The sequence below is a fragment of the Rutidosis leptorrhynchoides genome, chromosome 1 (genome assembly GCF_046630445.1).
Source record: "Rutidosis leptorrhynchoides isolate AG116_Rl617_1_P2 chromosome 1, CSIRO_AGI_Rlap_v1, whole genome shotgun sequence".
Classification (NCBI taxonomy): domain Eukaryota; kingdom Viridiplantae; phylum Streptophyta; class Magnoliopsida; order Asterales; family Asteraceae; genus Rutidosis; species Rutidosis leptorrhynchoides.
In genome coordinates, this window is record NC_092333.1 from 482,135,280 (window position 1) to 482,153,539 (window position 18,260).

Consider the following 18,260-nt stretch of genomic DNA (forward strand, 5'->3'; position numbering starts at 1 on the left):
ATATATATATATATATATATATATATATATATATATATATGATATAGGTTCGTGAATTCGAGGCCAACCCCAACTTGTTCAATGTCGTCATATGTATTTTTACTACAAAATACAATATTGTGAGTTTCATTTGCTCCCTTTTTAAATGCTTTTGCAATATATATTTTTGGGACTGAGAATACATGCGCTGTTTTATAAATGTTTGACGAAATAGACACAAGTACTTAAAACTACATTCTATGTTGGATTACTATACCGAATATTGCCCCTTCAAGTCTGGTAGCCTAAGAATTAGAAAAATGGCCCCTAATTGACGCGAATCCTAAAGATAGATCTATGGGCCTAACAAACCCCATTCTGGAATTTGGAATGCTTTAGTACTTCGATTTAAATGGTGATTACGATTGCCAATATTTAGGGCATACTTGCGAGTATGCGGGGGATATTCTATATGCATTATGTTAATGTCGGTTACCAGGTGTTCATCATACGACTGGATTTTATACACTTGCGAGTGCAATGATATTTATGAAAAAAGAGAATCTTGTGGTCTATTATATAATTGAAAATGATTGATTATGATAAACTAATGAACTCACCAACCTTTTGGTTGACACTTGAAAGCATGTTTATTCTCAGGTTTGAAAGAAATCTTCCGCTGTGCATTTGCTCATTCTAGAGATATTACTTGGAGTCATTCATGACATATTTCAAAAGACGTTGCATTCGAGTCGTTGAATTTATCAAGATTATTATTAAGTCAATTATAATAGGATGTATTATGAAATGATATGCATGCCGTCAACTTACGATGTAAAGAAAGTTTGTCTTTTAAAAACGAATGCAATGTTTGTAAAAGGTATCATATAGAGGTCAAATACCTCGCGATGTAATCAACTATTGCGAATCGTTTATAATGTATATGAACGGGTCCTTTCAATTAGGATTGGGTAGCGTATCCCAATCGCCATGCTCGGTCTATTTTTTGTATTAAACTAAAATGGGTCGAAATGGTCACTTTGTCATAATTTGGGTCGATGTGGGCTCGGTGTTGTAAAACTCGATTTTATTGTGAGAAATTCTTAGTTTTACTTATATTGACGTGTTATGATAATTTGATTCATTTAAAAGTGTTGAGAAACACGTTTTACGAACGAGCATAAAAAGGAAGTGGACAGGCAACTTTGGAGCGGCGCGCCCCTATATGGAGCGGCGCTCCATATGTCTGAAACTGGACTGTTTATAAAAAAAAATATTTAAATGTTTTCGGTTAGATAACGGGTTGGGTCGTTACAAAATTCAATCGAAGAAGACTGTAGGTAAGCAACAGGGCTTTTCTTCTTTAAGTTCAGTCGCCGCAAACATGGAGCGGTGCAAAAAAGGGGAGTTTCAACTGATTGTGATTGGGGGATGGCGGCAATAGGGTGTTCGAAGGAATGATTACCAACAGATTGGCTGGAACAATTTTAATTTTGGGAGGTGGATGTGGTTCGATAGATGAAAAATTGACGGGAAGCAAGTAGGTAGGTGAAGTATCTAGAAATATCCACAAGAGTAAATTACAAATGTACCACCAGTTACTGGTCCTAGATGTAGGCTGATATACTTATTAATAATAATTAATTAATTAATAATAATACTTTCGTATATGATATATGAATAAGATTTTCTAGATAATCGATTGGTGTAAGGGTAATAAGTTTAGGTATGGGCGGCTGACTCGCCTGACTGTTTAGGAATTTATTTATTCGTTCGCTTCGGGTTCTCTTCGCCCTTTCTATTTTTGGTGAAGCTCTACTATTGGGTGGTGCTCACAAATGTTAAGACAAAATATCCGTGTTGTTGTAATTCTAACATCATCTGTTTACTTTTCTGAAACTAATGGAGAATTCCAAGCGAACAAAGCCATCAAAAGGCAATAATGGCGTCGATAGGATCAGTAACTTGCCGGATCCTATTCTACACTTAATCCTTTCACGCCTTCCAGAAACCGAAGAAGTTGTCCGAACCAGCATTTTGTCGACTGGATGGAGGTACTTATGGACGTCAATGACATCTCTAGATATTGATTGTCGTCGAGGATTCGACCCCTCTAATTTTAACGAGTTCGTTTATTGGGTGTTACTGAACCAAACCCTAGATTTGGATACTTTTCGTTTATCTTGTATTAATAATAATTACAATAAGTCAACCGTGTGGCGGTGGATTCACGCAGCTGTTATGCGTAAAGTTAAATTTCTTGACTTGACGTTTTGCCCTATTTCTAGGTCTGAGGATGTGGAGTTGCCACATTGTATGGTTATGTGTGAATCGTTGGTGGCGTTAAGATTGTATTTGTTTAACCATAAGCTACATTTTAAAGGGTTTTTGGCACTTAAGGTTCTTGAATTGAATTCTGTTGACCTATCGGATGGTGATTTAATAGGAAAGTTTCTTGAAAGCTGTCCGGTACTTGAGGATTTGAGTTTATATGACTGCATGATTTACGACCTTGAGGATTTCACTATTACATGCCCGAATCTAAAGACTTTGCGATTTGCTTACGGGAAAACATATGGTGATAATGATCTTTTTAGCTTTTCTATGGGTTTAAGATTTATTGCCCAAAACTTGTGTATTTGGAGTATGCAAGTCTTATAACTTGCTACCCTATTTTACGATTTCTGTAAACAAGAACCAATTTAATTCTACAGGAAAAATTCATCTTATTAATTTTTTATTTGAAATTCATCTTTTTGTTATTATGACAGTGCGTTGGTGCTGCACGTCATCCAAACATATATTTCCCTACCTCTTTGCCTAATCTGAAGACACTGGAGATTACTACATCACTTGATGTCGTCACTATGAATGCAGTTGTCATGATCCTTAAAGCATCTCCAGTTCTAAAGCATTTCAGTTTGATTATCTTAAATACTCATGAGGTACAATAGTTACAGTATATAAAAATATTCAATTATGACACAACTTTTTAGTTTGATTTTTTTTTTCTCTTTCTATTTTGGCCTGTATATCTCTATAATTAGCTATGTTATTGTCGCAACATTTATAAGTTATTATAACATGCATGACTCGAGTAAAGCATAGTTAATAAATACTTTTTTTTGGATACCTTAATATGATCAGCTTATACTTTTTTTTTTTTTTTAATCGTTTAGGATGATAATGGGTCCGAATCATGGGAATTAGAAGAAGTGTTGGCTCATCATCTGAAAAGAGTCGAGTTTGTTGAATTCAATGGAGAAACACCAATATGTATATATATATATATATATATATATATATATATATATATATATATATTCGAGTTTGATCTTGCAATTTTCAACTTCAACTGTCAAGATAACTAATGAGAAATAACAATCCACACTATATTAATATGTTAGCTAAGTCACTTTCGAATAAGTAACAATTACAATAATGAGAATTCCCTATATTTTTGTATGATTTAATAGCTATTATCAAGACCAAATTTCTTCTGGTTAACAGAGCTAAAAAATGATAATATGCCAAACGTTGATGAATGAGAGTAGCAAAAACAATCCACACTATATTAAAAAAAACAGTGCGATGAAGGGTTTATCTGATGACACTGGAGATTGCTACATCACTTGATGCCAACTATGAATGAAGTTGTTAGGATCCACAAAGCGTTTCAATTTGATCATTTATGAGGTAGTCTTCATCATCTTAAATAGTTGTATAAATAAATTCAATTATGATCTTGAAATATAAAAGCTCAATGTTGCACAATACCTGGGCTATTATGTATTCAGATTCTACGCGAACACATTATGGAATCACATATAATTTCTTGAATTATTGGTTGAAATATGAGCAGGCTGGGCGGCTAGGGTGAGCTGGACTGTGAAAATGGCTACAAGGTCGATAGGTCCCACTACACCTTTCTGAGTAGTTATGAAAAAATTCCTTACAACTCAACTTTTTATTATTTAAATTTTGATCAATATATATATATATATGAATAGAAAAATTATGAGGCTGCTTATACTAGAGTATTTTTTTGGCTAGCTGACACTAGTTGACACAACTTTTTAGTTTAAGGTTTTTTCTAGAAAAAATTACGCCGTTAGTACCCGTGGTTTGTTAAGATTATCATTACAACACCTAAACTTTTTTTCTTGCGTAGTTGGTACCTAGAGTTTGTTTAACTTTCGTAATTGGTACCCATAGCTAACTGTCGTTAAATTTTAACAGCTAACCCCTCACATGTGCCGCACATGTGAGGGTATATTCGTCTGTTTCATTATTTTAATTCTTAAATTGAATTACTAGTTTTAGCTGTAATAACTTAATCGTAAAAGAATCTATACAATCTTTGACAGTTGTAGAATCTTGGAACACTTCAAGATTAATTATTTACCGACATTTGTTGCCATAATGGTAGTTCGTATACATTTTCATACACCAACGCTTAACACTTCATCTAAATTAAATTACAGGAAGGTACATATAACTCATATTTTTGTAGTTTTTTTTTACCCATTTGACTAGTTTCTGTCTAAATGGTTCAATATTGCCACATCTAGACAAATTTCTTATGCGAGGAAAGCTTCATTCTCTTACTGATAGCTAGCTATAAAAATATAGAAACTATAAATGCGTAGTTGTTAATTTTAATCTCCAATATACAAATAATCGGCCCCAACTATAAATTCATCAGAAATCGAAATCGGTTTTGAATTTTTATTTGGTTTTTCTTGCTTTTGCTAAATTAATTGAATTTGATCCTTAATAGATGAAAGATCAGAACAAACCTAAATCAGCATATACACTGTTGCAAATAACAAGGATTTCTCAAATTGATTTTTCACAAATTGAGTCATAGTCAAGAAGTTAGGCATTTTTTCTTGCTCGGTGGTGAGCATTTGTGTGTCCATACTCTGCTTCCACAACAACAGAGCGCATATATGCTTACATATATGTAAGTAAAACTATAACAAAAATAAACAATATGTACTTATACACATGTAAGAAATATAATTACATATCATATGTTATACATAAATACACACACAGATAAAAAAAAAAAGCTAGTGATTATTTTATTTTGAATTACTGTACAGTCAATCAGCATTAACAAATCTGTAAAACAGGCGAAACACATTAATTGATTGTGTAAGGTGAAGTAAAAATTTATATATAGGAGTAAAATGCGAAAGTTTAAAGCATATACATAAAAGGCAATATGGAATCAATAGAATTTAAAGAGAAAACAGAAAGCTGACAATTAAGCGGTTGGTAGAAGAAGGGATTGAAGAACGAAATTGATTGGTAGCAGCGAGATTTGCAGATGAAAACGCAAGAGAAACCATGGGCGATTAGCAATGATTAGTCTTGTTACAAGGATTGCTGTAGCAGCAACTGCAAGTAATAATAAGTATCCAAAATTTAGGGTTCTGAAAAATATCAAAAGAGAAAGGGGTGTAATTGGAATCGACCAATTTGCCCTCACATGCATGGCACATGAGAGGGATTGACGGCTGTTTAACTGGGTACTAACCACGATTGTTCAATAAAACTGAGGTACTAACGAAGCAAAAAATAAAGTATAGGTGATGTGATGAAAAACTGAACAAATCACAGGTACTATCGACGTAATTATTTCTTTTTTCTATTATGACAAGTATATCAAATAGTTAGGTACGTTGTTGTTGTAGAGAGCCTTGACTCGCAACATTTAAGTTACCTTAACATATGTGACTCAAGTAAAGCATAGTTAATAATTACAATTTTTCAACGTTATTTGCATTTGGATTCCTCAAGATGATCTACTTATTCTTGTGTTTGATCGTTTACGATGACAAGTCAATATATTGAGACTTTGAATCAAGTATCCAAGTTTCACAAGTCTTCTTCAGGTGTCAAAATAATTACTCTTTTGGAAAACTGTTTTTAATACTACCTGGATTTTGATAAACTGAAATCAATATGTTGGCCTCATGTAGCTACAAAGAGTAATACGGAGTATAATTTATTTTCCACTTAGGGTCTTTGTTTGTAATTAATTTTATTACATCTTCACTTCATGAATCTTCAAATTCATTACCCCTGTCCGTGCACAACTCAAATACTACGTACAAACGAATATATACACAATAGCACACCAGCAAAGTGATTAATAACACCAACACAAGCAAGTTTCATCATATAACTCGCAACATTCAAAAGGTTCGATATTGTTGTCCGGGAAACAAGTTGAATCAAGGAAGTACGAGTTTAAAGGTTAACAGTTATCTAACATGCATAACAAAAAAATAAAAAAATAAATAAAAATAAAAAATAATAAGCAGTGGACCCGTAATTGATGCCGGCAGCTTCCAATTAGTCTCCTCCGGCCATCCGAGAGTCCCTTAAAACATAATCAACATGATTAATTAGATACAAATTAAACACAATATTTTTCGATCCAAAATTATAAAACTGAAATATCATAATTAGATAATTAAATTAATTTTTACATGCAGTACTTCATCATGCACCGTTGCCACGGGTTGAATTATCGGTATATTTTTTTAACAAACTCGTCGTGTTTATTACACAAATCTTCTTGAAACGTGCTCACGGCGCCTCCTACAGGGTGTGACTTTCTCTCCTCACATTCATAGACAAGGCTCCTTACGTATTCATCCCTTTCTTCGAAAGAAGGCAACGTGAGAAGGGTTTGGTGAACCGTATCTAGGTTTTTATACTTCTTGATAAGAAAGAAATCATGCATGTTATCTTTATATGAGGAAAAGAACTCTCTATAAGGACAGCGATCGTGACAAGGGTATTGTTGGATGGTACATGCGTGACAAAAACTGTCGTTGGAAGAACTTGACATTATTATTGTTAACAATTAAGTTGCAAATGCTAATTAAGAAAGGAGGATTAGTGATCGATCATAACATGCTTGTAACTACATGTCCATATATTATGGACCGAGCTCCTAACTGACACTCCTATAAATTTGTATTATTTTAGCCCAGTTGTTATGATAACTCATTTTATTTTATAATATTTGATCGTCTTGCTTTGCTGTTTATCTTAAATTCTTAATTAAACATTTTTAGTTCAAGTAAGTTACAATATCATTTATAAAATATTATCACACCTCAGATTTTACTATACTTTTTTCCGATATTTAACTAACAACTATTTAACTAATTATATTGACAGATTATTTCGTTAAAATGACTCCGCGCATACAAAAATAACTAACTTTTGCATATTATCTTCTACAAACTTATGTATTGGTTTGCCTTGGACTATATATATTAATCTATCTGTGTTATAATATATAAATATATATATATAAATGGATAGTCAATTATTGATACACAAAAGTAATATTATTGTATTATCTAAACTTGTGATATTTTTGCTATAAATAGCCATGAATGCAAGCATTAAACTTGCACCATTTCTCACACTTACAAAGTGTTTCTTTCTTTCTCTCCATTATCATCTTTGTTCTTACACTTCATTATTAGTATTCTTAATCAAGAATCAAATCACTAAAGGTAGTTATAAGCCTACTGAATTATAACATCAAGAATCAAACCACTAAAGGTAGTTATAAGCCTACTGAATTATAACACGTTATCAGCACGATAATCTTAATACTAATTATGGTTGGCTCTGCCACCTAAATGATATATGGTCGGTTATACCACCTGAATAATATATGGTCGACACTGTCGTCTAATTATCATTTATGTTACTAACATTTATATTTCTATTATCTAACATTTATATGGCCGACACTGTCGCCTAATTATCATTTATGTTTACTAATATTTATATTTATGTTATATAACATTTATTAATGATTGCTTACATATGGTCGACACTGTCACCTACTTATCATTTATGTTATATTAAATTTATGTTTAATGTTTATATACTTATGAATATAAAGTGACTATAATTTATCATGTTGTTTGTTTTAATAGAAAATGTCGAATCTGGAAAAGCTTAAATTTACTCCTTTAGAATCAACTGGAAACAACTACATGCCATGGGTTATAAAAGTAAAAATGCATCTTAAATCAATGGGCATTCTTGAAGCCATAAATGAAAACAACACTTGTTCTGAAAAAGAACAAGCAACGGCATGTTGCTTTATTCATCAACATATTGATGAATGCTTACAAAATAATTATGTGACTGTAGAAGATCCCCATGTTTTATGGGAAGGTCTCAAAAGCAGATTCAATAATCAAAGAGAAATTTTACTTCCAGCTGCTATGGAACAATGGAGAACATTAAGGTTCCAAGACTTTAAGAAAGTAAATGAATATAGCTCAGCCCTGTATAATACATGTTCACAACTTAAATTCTGTGGACATGAAATAAGTGATGCAGACATGATGGAGAAAACTTTCTCCACAATGAATGCTGCAAACATCACAGTGCAAAGAAATTTGAGAATGCTAAAGTTCAAAACATATCCTGAACTTAATTCATATCTCTTAGTTGCAGAGCAAAATGATGAGCTATTAATGAAAAATCAGCAATCCCGTCCTACTGGTACACTTGCAATCCCTGAAGCAAATACTGCAAATAATTATAAACAGGGACAAGGACGCGGGCAAGGTCGTGGTTATAATAACCATCACCATCATCATGCCAAAAGCCATAACTATGGTGTAAACCATCCTTATGGTAATGGTAATGGGCGAGGACGTGGTCGTGGCCGTGGTGGTCAAAGAAATAATAATCCACGAAAATATAAATATCAACCACAAAACAAGCCCACTAAACAAGATGTTGAAGAAAATTCTTCTAAAAATTCTGAAGAATCTTGCTACAGATGTGGTAGAATGGGCCACTGGGCTAATACTTGCCGAACATCTAAACATCTTGTTAAGATGTATCAGGATTCGCTGAAAGATAAAGAAAAGGAAGTAAACTTTGTGGATAACGTCGATCCAACAGTCACTGAGAAACCATCTGATTTATATGAAGATTTCTTGAATGTTTAAGTTGTGTGTCTTTCGAAAAATAAACGATTTAATATCGTCTGTCTTTGTCATTATGTTTGCTAAATGTTTCAGTACTATCTATTTGCGTTTAAAATATTGTGTAATATTAATGTACTCACTATTTATTTCTTATATATGAAGTTCAATATGAATTTTGCTGGAATACAACATCAATCAAGTGGTGGAGATCTCTGTATAGCAGACAGTGGAACTACACACACTATACTTAAATCCGAGAAATATTTTATTGATCTAAAACCAACGGAAGGAACTATACATACAATATCAGGACCTGCTAACTTGATAAAAGGGATAGGAAAGGCAAATTTCATACTACCAAATGGTACAAAATTTTTAATAAATGATGCCTTATTTTCTCCCAAGTCAAGCAGAAATTTATTGAGTTTCTCCGACATATACCTTAACGGGTATGATTATCAGTCAGTGACAACAGAAAATGAGAAATATTTAAGTATCACTGACAAGAGTCATGTGGTTGAAAAACTGCCAAGACTTAGTTCTGGATTACATTATACACATATAAATGTACCAGAAATACATATGGTAGTTAACGAAAAATATATTGATCCTGGTGTATTCAGTTTATGGCATAACAGATTAGGCCATCCAGGATCAACAATGATGAAAAGGATTATTGAATGTACTCATGGACATCCACTAAAGGATAGAAAAATCCATCATGATACAATGGTTCCATGTACATCTTGCTCTCTTGGAAAATTGATAACTAGACCCTCACCACTTAAGGTTGAGAAAGAATCACCAATGTTTCTTGAAAGAATTCAAGGTGATATTGTTGGGATTTAACAAGTTTCATGATACTTAAAACCATTTAAGAATCAATTAAAAGCGGAAGCATGTAATTACCATTTTAGAACATGTTAATCTTTAACCAATTAAAGTTAAATCCCAATTAGGATCAAGTTGAGAAATAAGCTTACAAACTACAAGCAAGAATAAGATGTTATACCTATTCCAAGCTAGTTGAAAGTGATGAAGATGATGATGTTGAATGGAGCTTCAAATGGATGAAACCTCAAGTTGTTATACCCCAAGCTTATCACCAACACCTTGTACTTTGGTTAGGATTTATTGACACTTGAATTTAGCTTCCAAAAACCAAATTAAGAACCCCTTTTCTCCCCTAATACCCCACGGTTTTTACAGCAGAATGGGAGGAGAAAAATGCAGTTTTTTTTTGATTACTTTTGATGTGTATGAATGTGTGTTGAGTCTCCAAGAAGTCCAAGTACATATGCACATGGGAATCCTTCAAGTAGCCACTCAAAATGCTAGTCAAATGCATGCATATTTGAGACTCCAATGCCACTCACTCAACAAGTAATATAGAATATGTTTTATAAAAGAATTAGTTTTTATAAAAGTTAGATTTTATAAAATCTAATTTATAAAACTTCCATATAATTTTATGTACATTTTTAATATATAAAGTCCATTTATATAAAATGTAACATAAACTTATTAATTATTTACCTATAAATAATTAAATCCAATATATATAAATTATTCCATAATTTATATATATATATATATACACATCAAGTAATATTTAAGAAAACCATCTTTCCTAAAGTTCAAGTGTTGCGTATTTGATCAATGAACCAATCGTTAAAATCAAATACGAATAAAGGTGTCGGTAAGCCTGTTATTGGGTATGACCCGACTTGGATCAAAACATATTAGCCACGTTAATTTAATATGTCTCTCGGGCATATGAAATACCTTCAATCTCCCACTTGCACGAGAAACATAAGAAATTAATGCAAATGATGGATACAGCCTAACACACCGTCCATCACCCCTAATATGTTATGACTTTGTGCCATTCAATAACATCATCCCTTTCGAGCTCCCTACTCGAACTGATATATGTAGGTGAATCTTTCATTATATCCTTTCATCCTAGATGTCATGTTAAATCCAAGAGATACAGAGTGATCACTCTCTTATAGATTTAACTTTTCAGGCCTTAGACATCTGACTCTCAACGAATAAGAGGGACAAATTCCATCTTGACTACATACGTCCTAGTGTAACGACCCGGATTTTTCCGATCGTTTTACACTTATAAGATTAATATTTACATAAATTAAAACTTACCAACATGATAAGCAATCTAAATTGTTGAGATTTATGATTTTGAAAAGAGTTTTACATAACGTTTAACCGTCTAGTTTGACCGATGATATCACGAACTATACAATATATGTTAATTATACGTTTGTGTATATATATGTATATATACATATTTAACATGATTTAAGGATGTTTAAATATCTCATTTTGTATTAATAACAATAAGTTATAAGTATATTTTGAAACTACTAACTTAAGCTTTCAAAACGATAACTATACGTAACGTTATTTGACATAAATACTTACGACCTATAATGTTTATACATATATCGTATATATAATGTATTTAATCACTTTTAAAGACTTAAATACATAAAACAATATAAGTATATTCACAAAAGATAGCTATATTTGAATCCTCATTCCATTTTTCACAAGATTTCTATACGTATATCTAGAGTATATGTACTCGTATCATACCTAGCTTCTATACGTATTTACTATTGGTATATACACATCAAATCACCACCAACCAGCCCTTGTTCATGCCTTATGTATAAGGTAACTACTTTTGTTATTTAGTATGACAATTTCACATGATTAAAAGATCTTTTCACAAAATTACAAATTTATACACCTTTTACACCACCATAAATACATGCATCCATTTTCAATTTTTGGAACATCATTTCTCTAGCTAAACACACACACTTACTAGCCTCATGTCTCTCTAAGAACTCCAACAAAAATCCTCTCAAGAATCACCTTAAACACCACCATAAAAAGATCAACAAAAACACTACAAAAATACAACTTTCAATTCAAGTTTATGTCTTAAGTTGCTTCCAATCTTTCATCCAATTTCATCACTCTTTTGGTTCTAGGTTTTTAATCCTCTTTTACAGCAATCTTGTCCAAGTAACTTGAGGTAGTAACTTTGTTCATAACCTTATTCGATTCATATATATATAGCTATCTTATTGTATGGTATACAATTTTAACAACAAAAACATAGTTTGAATGATTTCAAACTTGTTTGCAAACTAAATAGATCCTTCTAACTTAACTTTTAAAATACTTCAAGACCTGTAATATAACTTAAATATATGCTAATTTAACAAGGTATAACTTGGTTTTTCAAAGAATACCTTAAAAAAACTGTTTTTATGACGTCGGAGTGCAACCGGGGGCTGTTTTGGGTTGGATAATTAAAAACCATCTTGAACTTTGAATTGGAGGTTTATATTCTGGAAAAATGATATTTCTTATGAATATGTTAACACATAAAAATTTCATGATTTAATTCATAGTATAAGTATTTTTAGAAAAATGGTCATTAAATGATGTTTTTGTAACAAAAATGATTAACTTCATAAGTTTCACCAAAATTTGACCTATGACCTATGATTTCGAATACAAACTAAGGTATTTACAGTTCATATTCTTAAAGAGGGACTCGATCCAAGGAAGTGGAAAGTTGAATCAACGAAAACGGAGTTGTAACGAAGAAATTATGACCAAAACAAAATCGGATATCCAAGAATAGTTTAGCCACGAAAATAATTGGAGAAAATTAAATAAATCACATCTTCCTAAAGTAACATGATATTTTATACATATGTACTCATAATTTAATTTTATATGGTTCAGGATCACCCGTAAACAATACGAGAAGATTAATCATAAGATCCCATGATTGTACGCAACACGTCATTTGACAACACCGGTACTTTATGTACGCAACACGTCATTTGACAACACCGGTACCATGGGTCAAGATTAATCTCGACCAATACATATACGATGGGGGTTTTATTTATTTCATTGGGGGTTTATTAAACAACTAAATATGAACCATTAAAATTGAATTACTAACATCGGACTGCTAACTACGGACAAAGGAATTATTAAAAGTATTAAAAGTATTATAAGTATATATATGTGACGATTGTTTAAAAAGAAAAGGTATTGATATATTATATATGGATAGGTTCGTGATATCAATCGGAGACCAAGTCGAAATTACATATCTTCAAGACAAAAGTGAGTATATAGTCCCACTTTTAAACTCTAAATATTTCGGGATGAGAATACATGTATTTTATGTTTTACGATATGGACACAAGTAACTGAAAAATATATTCTACGTTGAGTTGTACCACTGGCATACTTCCCTGTAGCTTGGTAACTGTTATTTACAGCGGTATTGTAAACGCGAATCCTGTTGATAGATCTATCGGGCCTGACAACCCCAACCGGACTGGACGACCAGTATTCAACGGTTGCACAGTACTTCGTTTCGTGACTACACCTTGGTACGGTGTAGTAAGATTTCATAATAAAGGGAATATGCGACGTGATTAAATGTTAAGTATGGTTACCAAGTGCTCAACCACTTAGAATATTTTTATTAAAATGTTTATATATGAAATCTTGTGTTCCATTGTTATAACGCTGCTAGCATCAAACCTATATATCTCACCAACTTTATGTTGACGTTTTAAAGCATGTTATTCTCAGGTATGAATTAAGTCTTCCGCTGTGCATTAGCTCATGTTAAGGATACTACTTGGGACCTTTTAAGCCATGATACAAAGACGTTGCATTCGAGTCATTGGAGTTCAATAGAGAATATAAATAAGTAAATGACAGATTAGGTCATTTGGATATTATGAAATGTTAGACGAAAATGTCAAATATTGATGTAATGATAGTTTGCCTTTTAAGAATAAATGCAACGTTTGTAAAATGTATCATATAGAGGTCAAGTACCTCGCAATGTTATCATATGTTATTGTATTCGTCCCTATGGATTGGGTCGGGTCGTCTCATGTGGTATCAGAGCGTTGGTCTTAGCGAACCAGGCCTTGCATTAGTGTGTCTAACTGGTAGTTATTAGGATGCATTAGTGAGTCTGGACTTTGACCGTGTCTACATGTCAAAAGTTTTGCTTATCATATCTAGTCGAAAATCATCTGCTTATCATCCTTAAGAATTGTCTGCTTAGTATTCTTAAGTCTAGACACGTCTTACTGCATTTGGTGCATCGATAGTGTATAGACAAAATTCGTATCCTAGCGTATCTGTTGCTATAGACATTGCCTGACGAATTTCAAAGATTCTCCGTAATTCACGGGATTTTGAGTATTATAAATACATATGTAAATTATGTATTGAAGAATACCAAACCCAACTCCTATAATCTATTCCAAACCAAAAATTCATTTCCCCGACTGTACAAGATGAACTCCGCGTCCAGTTCGAATTCCTCCGACTCCGACAGCTACGCTGATATGGATTTCCATTCGGGCTCCGAAGGCAGCGTCACTGGAATGGATCAACCAATTTCTCATCATCTATTCTGGATGAATTGGGGATGGGTTCATAGTATACTAAATTATTGGAGACAAGAAGAAGGTGATCCCTTTCACCCACCGAATTGCCCCATTGGCGACGAACCTGAAGCACTTACCGGCGAACCTGTTCGAGAAACCATTTTCTCTCTCATTTCTCGAGTATCTCGTCACGATTATATCCTATCCCATATTTCGGATCTTGTTCATTCGCTCACTCCAACCGCCAATCATCCTGGTGTACTAGCAGAAATTAACGAACTTCGCGCTCGTGTGACGGCTTTGGAGAACACGGTGCGAAGGTTACAAACACCAGCAGCAGCACCAGCAGCATAACCAGTACCGTTAACAACATCAACCTCGCAATCTTTAGTACCAGTAGCATCATCGACGTCAACGACATCATCAGCATCAACACCAACCGTATCATTACCACCACCAACAATCACATCCGCACCACGTACCTCAACATCATCATCTGAACTTCGAATATGATCTTTGTTCTACATATCATTCTACACCGATTACCTCTTCTTTACGTATCGTTCTTCGTTCGACATGACGATTATGTAATCTCTAATGTTTTGGAGATTATGTAATCTAGTAACAACGATAAATCAAATGAGTTGAATATTTTATTGACTCATTAAATTCATAGTTACCTCCGAAGAAAATATATATGAAAATATATTTTCATAAAGATTGTAATTAAAAATTTCATTCGTACAAACTGTTAATGATGAAAATATTTTAACGGGTGGGTAGTACCCAAGGAATATTTAGAATTCACATTAACAAGTTACACTGTACATTCTTCGAATCTGATTCAACGATCATTTATTATCCTACTTACAATTACCGATATACATATCCGTTCACTCCAGATTAACCATTTCCATTTAAATTTCATATTTGGATTTTTACCTATCCGAATCCAACAAGTGGCATAATGAAGAAACATTGGCAAAATAAAAATTGTTAGAAACAGATGAATTAATTAATTGAAATTGTGATAGGATTACACGCTAACTGTTCCGGCTAACTGTTCCCAGCTAACTGATTAATATTTAATTTATCGCAATTTACATTCTTGCAATTTTAATTTCTGTACTTTACATACCGTTGGGACACATGTACAACAACACGTCGGATTAATTCTGAGATAACACGTTGTATAATGGGTCATGATATATATTTATTTATTTTACGCATTTTAAATAACGGGACACGTATACAAGGTTTCGACTTATCATATTGATCCATCTATATATATATTTCGGAACAACCATAGACACTCTATATGTGAAGGTGGGAGTTGGCTATACAGGGTCGGAGTTGATTCCAAAATATATATATACTTTGAGTTGTGATCGACACCGAGACCAGTACACGGGTCACGATACGTATTAAGTAATTCGAATATTATATATTTAGTTCATATATGAATTTATTGAACCATTGGACAATCGGACTATTGGACTGCTAACTTTGGACAATTAAAAATGAGTTAAAATGATGATTATTACATATGAAACTAAACAATCCTTCAAGTTTGCCACTTGATTCTATTTTAAACCTCATTTGTATCTTGACGATTACAATTCGCATTCACAACTTTTCATGATTCTTGAAAACATCTCGATCGAGAAGTTCAACCAGCCGCACCTCGTCTACGGAATAAAGATTTATGCATACAGTTATGCACCTAAAAATTTTTGAACTCGAAGTTATAGTTAAAACGTATCCGCATCGAATTCCTTATCATCCATTAGCAAAAACAATCACGCGATTCCTTTTCAATTAACTAATTTTGTCACAGCTCCACTTCGATATCTCAGTAAGACTACTCTTATTACAATCTCGATATATATATATACGTTGTTCTTTCGCCATCGTTACCGGAGAACCTTTTATATTCCATCATATTACCATCAGCGTTTAATCATCTAAAAATACAATTCTCCTTAAACCATCTTGGTTTGATAACCAAAGACCCAGATCCGATAACTTTGAAAATACTGACGAAGCAGCATGTTGTAGAAGGTCTTAATGACCAAATGTTGATGATAAAAGAAGGAAGTGTTAGGAACACTCGATAGAAAATTGGTACTGAAAACCGGATTGAACAAACCATGAAGGAGACTCTGAACAAGTTACAAGGACTAAACTTGTACATAAAGAATTATGACGATTCTGTAGCAAACACCTTGCTTCTGAATCTAAACCCTTACGGGTCAATCTTCATCATCATCCTTCGACATTAGAAATTCCAAGATATTATCATATCTTTCATTATAAATATCCTCAATATTTCTGAAGATATTTTCACCACTATCCTTATCTGAAATCAGTTATCTCTCTGTAATATCTGCGTTACAATATAAAGGAAACTGTGTTAGTTTCTAAATCCTTCAAGTTTAAAATAGGAATGTTCTGAAGCAGTGTTGGGAACTGATGCATGAACTAGTATAATATAATGAAACTTGATCAACTTCATTATATTACAGTAAGTCATGTTAAGTTTCTAATGGAATATGATGATTCACAGTACCGTCATCATGTGCCATGTTACACGACTTTTACATTCTATCCAATTCCGAAACATATTAAGAACAAATCATCTTGATAGTTCTATTTTCCTGGATATTCTGGTAATTTGACAAATCAAAATCGTGCCATTACCATTCCTTTCTTAGAGCATTAGCTATGTTCATTCCGAATTTTATACCTACGAATTTCGAACTATTGATCGCTTGACTCAAGGACGGGAAGAAGAAACGAAGGGACAAAGTCCCAAAATAGAAATTGGGGTATAGATTACAGCAAATAGGAGAGAGTATTAACTATGGATGACAATGATTATGGAAAACAGAAGCAGGAGCATCGAAATATAAGGAAAGATATCAAACCCAATAACCACCCAGAAACTACAAACCGTGTGTATCAATACGTATGGCGACGTAAAGACACGAGAGAATTAGAAACATTATAATTCCAAGAAAATCATAAAAGTGAATAGATTCTTCTAGCGGTAGATGAAAGAGAAGAATGAAAGATATGAAAGTTAGAAGTATAACAAAAATCAGAACGGGATGAAGCATTTTAAAGGATACCTTAAGGTATGAATTAGAGGAGGAAGAGTAAGAGATGTGAGGTATGGAAGTAAGAAAGGGAAGGAGGTGGATTTATAGTGAAATATCCGACAAAGAAATCGAAACAGATTATCGCATTAAATCAAAGGAGATCCTGTTTTCTAAATCATCGAAGAACCAAATCTTATTACATAAGATTTTCTTTAAATCCCTTAAATTCTGGAAATCAATCCTAATCTCGACATCGGTTAAAACAATTCTATATTCACTCATTTCATTCTTTTGTGATAGCTTCACTCGTGCGCTTCACATGACCGAATCGTTTTATCCATATCTTCCAATAATGATAAAACTCTATTAATACCTCATATTCGTCATGAAAACATTCCTATTGTTATTTATGACAACCTCTACCAAATTTCGGGACGAAATTTCTTTAACGGGTGGGTACTGTAACGACCCGGATTTTTCCGATCGTTTTACACTTATAAGATTAATATTTACATAAATTAAAACTTACCAACATGATAAGCAATCTAAATTGTTGAGATTTATGATTTTGAAAAGAGTTTTACATAACGTTTAACCGTCTAGTTTGACCGATGATATCACGAACTATACAATATATGTTAATTATACGTTTGTGTATATATATGTATATATACATATTTAACATGATTTAAGGATGTTTAAATATCTCATTTTGT

General features: G+C 32.8%; 1 protein-coding gene across 1 annotated transcript; it reads left to right on the forward strand.

Moving 5' to 3' along the window:
• Positions 1-1,881: 1,881 nt before the first annotated feature.
• LOC139840163 (FBD-associated F-box protein At2g26860-like) lies at positions 1,882-3,912 on the forward strand. Its single transcript, XM_071830389.1, has 4 exons — positions 1,882-2,631; positions 2,751-2,924; positions 3,159-3,255; positions 3,842-3,912. The coding sequence occupies exons 1-4, from the start codon at positions 1,882-1,884 to the stop codon at positions 3,910-3,912; spliced, it is 1,092 nt and encodes a 363-aa protein (XP_071686490.1).
• Positions 3,913-18,260: the final 14,348 nt, after the last annotated feature.

Bases quoted from the DNA above. Each gene is read 5' to 3' on its own strand.
- LOC139840163 (XM_071830389.1), top strand. From the start codon at position 1,882: ATGGAGAATTCCAAGCGAACAAAGCCATCAAAAGGCAATAATGGCGTC. The intron at 2,632-2,750 runs GTCTTATAACTT...TTATTATGACAG, and splicing joins TGTGTATTTGGAGTATGCAA to TGCGTTGGTGCTGCACGTCA. The intron at 3,256-3,841 runs GTATATATATAT...AAATATGAGCAG, and splicing joins CAATGGAGAAACACCAATAT to GCTGGGCGGCTAGGGTGAGC.